Source organism: Cololabis saira, chromosome 11 (genome assembly GCF_033807715.1).
Source record: "Cololabis saira isolate AMF1-May2022 chromosome 11, fColSai1.1, whole genome shotgun sequence".
Lineage (NCBI taxonomy): Eukaryota > Metazoa > Chordata > Actinopteri > Beloniformes > Belonidae > Cololabis > Cololabis saira.
Genome location: NC_084597.1, coordinates 15,379,254 through 15,387,944, shown reverse-complemented (window position 1 = coordinate 15,387,944; position 8,691 = coordinate 15,379,254). Strand labels below are relative to the sequence as shown.

Genomic DNA, 8,691 nt, shown 5'->3' with positions numbered 1-8,691 from the left:
AATGATGTATTTATTTATTTAATTTTGGCACAAAAAATCCTCCATAGTTTATGCGCTTTTGATCTTTTTTAACCGGAAATGGCAGTTTTGTTGACAGTTGGTTGTGTTTCAATAAAGTTTTATTTAAAAAAAGAAATGTAGTCTGCTTTTGTAGTTCACGTGGACTACAAACGCGCATGCGCACCACTCTGACCTTCTGTGGTACGCTAGCAAGCATGGCTGCTCGGGCACTTACGAAAGGTAGGTGTAGAAATTCATATTGAATTATCAAAGTAAATATATGCTTGTGAGATCTACTCTTGTGTAGATTAATTTATATATCAGTAGAATGTTATATGTCCCTCTTAAATGCCATTATAGTACGCCCCATGGTAAACTGAGCTAATAATACTAGGTCATTAGATGGTGGTAGTTTCTAGTTGAATTTATGTTCAATGTTTCTTCGATATTTGTCATTTTTAGGTGTTTGGGGGTTACGGAACTCACGAAGTGTCGCTGTTAAATGTCAGTTTGCCACTGCAGCGTCTGTCAAACCAAACCAATCTCAGACTGACTATGTTGCAGGTGAGTCTGTGGCCAGAGGCAGCAGTGTTGGTGACTCTTTCATTAAAAATATTTTTTTTAAAGCTTTTTGTTTCTCGTCTTTTCAGAGAAAATCTTAAAACTGCCTCTTGAGAAGCCGGACTTTTTCCGTGTGTCAGAGCTCTTTTCACTGAAGGACTTGTTCGATGCCAGAGTTCATCTTGCTCACAAAACAGGCTGCAGACACAGGTACGTATTCATTTCTCTCAGTGGCGTCAATTCAGTCAAAGCTAAGGTATGGCAAGGTTACGAGTCACAGAACTGAACTACAGTATCATTCAACACGTCCAGCAAATACTCATCACAGAAGTCTATGTAGCTTATCTGTGTGGTCAAGAAAATTGGAACTTTTTCAAATACAGTCTCGCTCACTGCAAAAACTCAAAATCTTACCAGGAATATTTGTCTTATTTTTTAGTTAAAATGTCTCATTTTTAGTCAAAAAAATCTCATTACACTTAAAACAAGAGTCATTACCAGAAAAATAACTTATTTGACAATTTTCACCTGTTTCAAGTAAATTTTCACTTGAAATAAGTAGAAAAATCTGCCAGTGGGACAAGATTTCTCTTCTCATTACAAGCAAAAAATATTGTTCCACTGGCAGATTTTTCCACTTATTTTAAGTGAAAATCTACTTGAAACAGGTGAAAATGGTTGTTTTTGAGTCTTGTCTTAAATGTAATGAGATTTTTTTTGACTAAAAATGAGACATTTTAACTAGAAATAAGACACATTCTTGTTAAGATTTTGAGTTTTTGCAGTGTATAATAACTAGTGAAATCGATCATGTTGTTCTGATTTGCATTTGTAGTTATTTTATATGTATTAAGTAATAGAATAATCAATACAAATAGACACAGAGTAATTCCATAAATGTATTTAAAAAAACAAACATTTACATTTTCCCCTGAAGCCAAGGTGTGGCGGCTGCCATACCTTGCCATACCCGATTGACGCCCCTGATTTCTCTCAAAATCAAAACGCACATATTTAAATACTCTTACTTCTTAGTTGGGGTAGATAATATTTTATTAAAAAATGTGCATTAAAAAAAAAGAAATCCAGTGCGACTGGTTGCATAAAGACAAGAGCAGACATTTGGACTCTTCCTCCTGTCATGAGTTTCAAGATAAATCTTTCAATTTTCATACAATGTTTATTTGTTTTTTTTTTTTTTTTTTTTCTAGCTCCAATTAAAAAGTGCTCATGGAGCTTAATTGGATAAGATTATTATGAGTGGTTCTTTTTTTTTTTTATTGTTTTGCAGTTATCCAGCCTAAAACGGTTTTTGGCATGTCCAGTTTGAATTTAGAAAACTGTGCCTCGTATGTTTGTACGGACTGGATCAAACTCACATCTATAGGTCATGTTATCATTTATAAAAGGGGGTTTCTGTGGCAAGTAATGAGTATCCCGGTACACTTCTGCTAGACTCTTCAGTTACATGTTGAGAATAGGGAAGGAGACTGACGACTGATATTTGAAACAGATATACATTTGCATGCAACAAAAAAAGCACTCCCACTCAAAACTGTGGAAATGCCTTTTAAGCACGTTAAACTGAAAAATAACTTTTCCTGAAATGAAACCCTTTCTTGTCTTTTTATTTAGCTTTTTAAACTTAATATTTCAAAGGCAATAATTGAACAGTTACAGGAAATCTGCAGCTACAGTATGATGACTATCAGAGTAATTAAAATATCTTCCATCTCACTATTCCCACAATGACCTTCTAAATGCAAGTCAAAAGTGACGTTGCTAAAGGTGGCATTTGTGGATGATGATGTGCAATGGGATTTTTTTTTTCTTAAAGAAATGTGTTGTGTTTTTACTTTCAACATTCCTTCTTATGACTTAAGTCAATTTTTGCAACAGTTTTACTTTAAAAGTGTCAAAATTAAGAACTCCTTCAGTTACAATAATGGACAGAAGTGCGCAACACTGGTGGGTTAATTTGATGCACGACAGATCTCTCTATTTACTAAAAAGCAGCACTGCTCCCTCATAGTTTAAGTCCTGCACTGTGTTGTGTGTCCCCGTCAGTGTGTGATGGAAGTCCTCTGAATCAGTAGAAAGTTGCACTTTTGCTACTGATCCCCTATGGGCCTATGTTGTTACCATAGCAACGATGCAGATTATTTGGCGATGTTGAACCACACAAATCCATTCTGATTACTTGAAAATGCTGAACAGACATTCTGTCTTTAAGATCTGATTTGGGAAACAAAAACAGATTTGCCTGCATCTGAGTGTTCGTTGAAAACTTTTCCTATTTCATCAGTCTGTTTTCTGAGCAGCCAAACACAGTCCTGCTGGGCAGCTGTAAACCTGCGCTCAACGTCGTACAATTCGTTCAATAACTGGACTATTATTTGCTTTATTTTAGTAACTGCCACTGGCTAGTCTTGAATATCTATTCTGTTGATATACAGGCACATCTGTGGGAAGTCTTGTGGGAAGTCCTGTGTTTTAAATGCATCTTGTTTTTGATAAATCCGTTTGACCATGCTGTTCTGTTTAAACTGTTTTATCTTTTCACGATGGAAAAATAAAAATGCCCTTTATCAGTCAATAAATGGCCCCATAAATGCCCTATTTAAAAAAAAAAGAATTCGAGCAAAAGCATGAGATGTAGAAAACCCACATCAATCGACTTTATTCTAAATAAAAGTTAAAGGCCGGAAACAAACACAGCAGATGAGGTGATTTTTGGTACTGCTCCCATTAGGGCTGTTCGTTTTTGCCCAAAAATAAAATCTCGATTTTTTTTTTTTTTTTTTCCTCTCAAAATCCGATTTTCGATTACGATTACGATTATTTTGTGAATTGACAAAAAGCAAAGAAATGATTTCAAATATGCTATTTTTTTATTGAACATTTGCCCCATTGGGCTTTAAGTGCAAACTTTGCTCTTATTAAACCAAAGATGAATGAATAAAGTGCAAAACTCTGTAAAATAAGTTGAAAAAAAGTTTTAAAAAATATAATAAAATATAAAGTTTTATCTCTGGAAAAAAAAAAAATCAGCAAATCAGCACTTGCAAACATACAGTAAGTTATATTTCCAATTAAATAAAACAAGACATTTTCTAATTAAACTAAACTGGGTCTTTGCATGCTAAATAATAATGCAACCCATGAAGGAGGTAGAGGTGTGTAATGTCAGTCATTACATTTGCTGTTCACATTTGCAAGTTTTTTGCAAGGAACACAAGCCGGTCTACCACATCTGGCTTGAGGGATGCCCGGTGGTGTGTTACAACGCCCCCTCCTACACTAAAGAGCCTCTCTGATGGGGCACTTGTCGCAGGTATTGAGAGGTATTTCCATCAATCATTAATATGGTATCAATCATTAATATGTGTGCAGACCAGTGTTGGGGGTAACGCGTTACAAAAGTAACGCAATTACAGTAATGTATTACTATTTGCTGTAACGCAGTAATATAACGCATTACTAATAAATTTTCGGTAATATTTTACTCGTTACAATCTAAGTAACGCGCGTTACAACGCATTTTAACCCGTTTAGCTGTTGTTTTTTAAAGAATTCACCAACACCGCGTCCGCGAGACATCCCGACAACAGAAAAAAGCGTTGGGAACGCGGCGCGGCGGAACGTAGCGCCGCTGGACACTGTTTGTGTGGGGACCGTTCAGTGAGCAGAGCCGGCAGGGAAAAGTCAACAGTGCGGCGTGTCCGCGTGTAACTTAAATCTACCATGGTCTCAGCGTTAGGGCTCTTGATGGGTGCTTACTTGTAATCTTCCTACGTTTGTACTTTCTAAACAGAAAACAAGCTTGATATTGTGATATTTAAATGTTCTTCTATTTTCTTCCTGTCACTCGCGTTGAAAGCTGGTTGAAAACACTGTAGGAAACAGTCATGGATGAGGAACGGCTGATCCAGTTAGTTGAAATGAGAAGTTATCTCTATGATTCCTCCTCATTTCACTACAAAAACCTCAATAAAGTGGCAGAAAGAAATATTATCTTATTATTATTATTATAAGGTCCCGGAACATCGGGAGGGAGAGAAAAGGTCCTGTAAGTGGGGAAAAAAACGAACAATTAATAACTGCGTGTGGTGACGCAATCAAACAGCGAACAGCCTCGAATGAGCGGCGTGTTCGTGGTGTTAAATGCAGCAAACATATCAGCATGTCAGATCATTACTGGGATGTGGGGAAAAAGCAGAGGACACGAGAAATGATCCAGGCTGAGTTTTATTTGGGAAACCGCTGGTGATGGAGACTGTGACGGGGACGCGCAGCGCAGGAGATCGGGGAGAGAGCGCAGCATGATATGCATCCGAAATAGACAATCAGGCGATCTATGAACTTCAATGAGAAACAAACACCAAGGGAATGTGGGTAAAAGGAGGTGCCGGATCTTGTTCCAGCAGAATCTGACACAAATTAAGCCCTAATAAGATTCTTATTATTATATCTTATTATCTTATCAAAACCTTTCTCCCTGGCGATCTCCCTCTAGCAGCTGCTACTTTATTGAAGTTCTTGTATTGAAATTACTGTTTCCTACAGAGCTTTCAACGCCAGCGACAGGAAGAAAATAGAAACAGGGCGCCCGACAGAAATCCAGCTCAAAACGGCGCTGCGTCGCGCTGCGCCGCTCGCAACCAGTATGGACAGTGCAATAAAAAATAAAGCAATGGAACTGTATTAACTCTGTATTACTGTAATAACTCTATTCGAGTTGAAAGCGTTAAGACCCTTTTTAACCCTCAATGGTTCCTTTCTGAAAAAGGAGGTTATAGTAAAGAGATTCACGGGTTCAAACATGTTGTTTACAACGGTGCCTGCTATGCCTGTAAACCGGGTCGGACGTCAGCCTAGAAATGACGTCACGCTAAACAACTCAATTCGAGTTGAGGGGGGATGAGGGGTGATGTGATGGCACCCCCCCTGAAATTAAAACGGTCCAAATCATCCCCCCTGAAATAAAAACGGTCCAAATCATCCCCCCTGAAATAAAAACGGTCCAAATCATCCCTGAAATAAGAACGGTCCAAATCATCCCCCCTGTAAAACTACCATCCCCCCTTTCCATCCCTTATGTCATTTCATCAATGAATGTGGTTTTACTGCTATTTCAACATTTAGAGTCATCACCAGAAAAATAACACCAGAAAAATAACTTATTTGACAATTTTCACCTGTTTCAAGTAAATTTTCACATGAAATAAGTAGAAAAATCTGCCAGTGGGACAAGATTTATCTTTTTTTGCTATTTTGTTGAAAGTAACTCAAAAGTAATACACAAGTAGTGTAACGCATTACAATTCAGATATAGTAATATTGTAATGTAACTAATTACTTTCAAATGACAGTAACTAGTAATATATAATGTATTATATTTTGGATGTAACTTGCCCAACACTGGTGCAGACAAGGTAAAAAAAAAGTGAAAAATCGATTTTTCGATTTTCACGTTTTAACATTGTTCTAATTACATAATCGCGATTACGATTTAAAATCAATTAATCGAACAGCCCTAGCTCCCATATATCAACATTAACTTAAGCTGAGCAGTCATCAGGAATCATTGCAGTTTACTACTGATCTTTCAAATCTATTCAGCATCTATACCCTGAATGTCTGTCATGGCGTCTTTCACTGTAATTGTCATTCCAGGCTCATGGAGCCGTACCTGTATGGCTCCCGTTTGGACCACGACATCATCGATCTGGATCAGACTATGGAGCACCTTCAGCTGGCCCTGAACTTCACCGCCCACGTTGCGTATCGCGGCGGAATCATTCTCTTCATCAGCCGTCGGCGTCAGTTTTGCCACCTGGTGGAGGGCACGGCGAAAGATTGTGGGGAGTATGCACACACTCGGTACTGGCAGGGCGGCCTTCTCACCAACGCCAACATCCAGTACGGCCCTGGAGTCCGCTTACCCGACCTCATCGTATTCATGTCGACTCTGAACAACGTGTTTCAGCAGCATGTGGGCATCCGCGATGCGGCTAAGATGAACATTCCCACGGTGGGCGTGGTGGACTCGAACTGCAACCCCAGCTTGATCACGTACCCCGTGCCGGGAAACGACGACACTCCGGCTGCCGTTGAGCTTTACTGCCGCTTGTTCAAGATGACCATCAACCGCGCCAAAGACAGGAGGAGGCAGATGGAGCTCCTTCACGGCTTGTCTGCACCATCCACACCAAACGTTTGATGCACTGTGTTCTCGCATGCGTGAAAGTATTTCAAAGTCACGACTGTCAGCTGCTCCACCTCATCTTTCATCTGTATGTGGAAACTATTTGAGTTTTTTTTTTTTTCATTCTTTTTCTTAACTTCAGATTGATTTTGTTCATGTATGACTTCTGAGTAAACCTTGTTTCTGTACCAGAAGGTTTGCTTTAGTCCATTATTCTTAAACTCCATGCTTCAAAGAAACCGCAGGGTTCAAATTACCACCTGTCGTGACTGTGACTCGCTGTTAACATTTAAACTGATCAATTTGTGCTGCCTTTAGTATATTATGATATTAACTAATATTGCAGCATCAGAAAATATTTAGTGAAATATTACTGGGAGTATGGTTTACCTATTTAAAAAAAAAAAAAAAGGCACATCTTAAGTCTAAATGTTATTGCTTTACACCGTTTATGCCAGTATGTGATCTTTTTTTTCAATCATTTAAAAGTATATTGAATAAATCTTAATCCAAAGGGAGCTTTGATCAATTTTTTTAATGAATATCTGACTTTAAAATGAGTTGATGTCTATTCTCATGTTGGACGCTGAACAAGTTCAATCAGCTGTAAAGATGGTTACATAAAGTTCCAACTCTGTTGTGTTGCAGTCCGTGTCAATGTTGCTAGATATTAAATTAACTGTGTAAATAATCGGCCAAATGATCTGCAAGGTAAGCAGCAAACTTTAAACCACAACTCCGTGGAAGGCAAGGCAAGTTTATTTGTATAGCACAATTCAGCAGAAGGTAATTCAAAGTGCTTTACATCAACATTAAAAGCAGCAAGACAAATGGTGAATAACAAGTAAAATGATAAGGTCTCTACAGGAAGTTTGTTCCACCGGTGAGGAGCAGAATAATTGAACGCTGCCTCACCTTGTTTGGTTCTTGTTCTTGGAACCACAACAAACCAGATCCAGATGAACCTCAGGGGTCTGGGAGCTTCATAGGAACTAACAGATCAAGTATTTTGGTCCAAGACCATTCAGGGCTTTGTAGACCAGCAGTAAGATTTTAAACTCTATCCTTTGACTCACTGGAAGCCAGTGTAGTGATTTCATGACCGGTGTAATGTGGTCCAGTTTCCTGGTGTTTGTAAGGACTCTGGCGGCAGAGTTCTGGATCAGCTGCAGCTGCCTGATAGATTTCTTGTTAAGGCCTGTAAAGAGGCCATTGCAATAATCCAACCTACTGAAAATGAATGCGTGAATACGTTTTTCCATGTCTTGTTTAGACAGAATCCCCTTAATTCTAGCAATGTTTTTAGGTGGTAATAGGCAGATTTAGTGATAAACTGTAGATGGCTGTTGAAGTTCAGGTCTGACTCAATAATTAGCTCAGAGTAAAGGATCTGAATTTTGATAATTTCTGCATTTGTCTTTTTATTTGACTTTTTTGGGGTCCATATATAGCAGTCTTTCATAAAGATAAAAAATCATGTAAAGATTAAAGTATATTTTTAGTCCGCTACACTTTAATGCGGAATGGTTATTCAGTGTGGCAGGGCAATGTGTTTAAAATGGCACCTCTTATAATTCACAGTGATTAGTTAAATACCTTTTGTAAATTATTGAGATTTGGTTGCTTGCAGCTTCCGTTGTTTTTTTTCTGCAATAACCTCCAGCGGCCTCCAGAGGGAGGAAGAGCTGTCATGTGATGGGTAAGTAGGATTATGCGATCTTTTAAAATAAACGCCTATTATTGCAGACATTATTGTATGCATTGTATGCACAGTGCAGGAGTTAAACATTAATGTCATTGGTGTTTATTAGATTCGTGTTTCTCCCTGAGGTCGATCAGTTGTCCACGTGTTCGCCAACAGGTTGTTTGGGATTCATATGAAGCTCTCTGTTGGCATATTTATAAACATTCAGCTTTGTTCT

At 38.3% G+C, this 8,691-nt stretch overlaps 1 protein-coding gene across 1 annotated transcript; it reads left to right on the top strand.

The window, feature by feature from the left end:
* Window positions 1-100: 100 nt before the first annotated feature.
* On the top strand, window positions 101-7,193 carry mrps2 (mitochondrial ribosomal protein S2). Its single transcript, XM_061733310.1, has 4 exons — window positions 101-240; window positions 463-564; window positions 651-771; window positions 6,238-7,193. The coding sequence occupies exons 1-4, from the start codon at window positions 177-179 to the stop codon at window positions 6,782-6,784; spliced, it is 834 nt and encodes a 277-aa protein (XP_061589294.1). The 5' UTR covers window positions 101-176; the 3' UTR covers window positions 6,785-7,193.
* The last annotated feature ends 1,498 nt before the right edge of the window (window positions 7,194-8,691 follow it).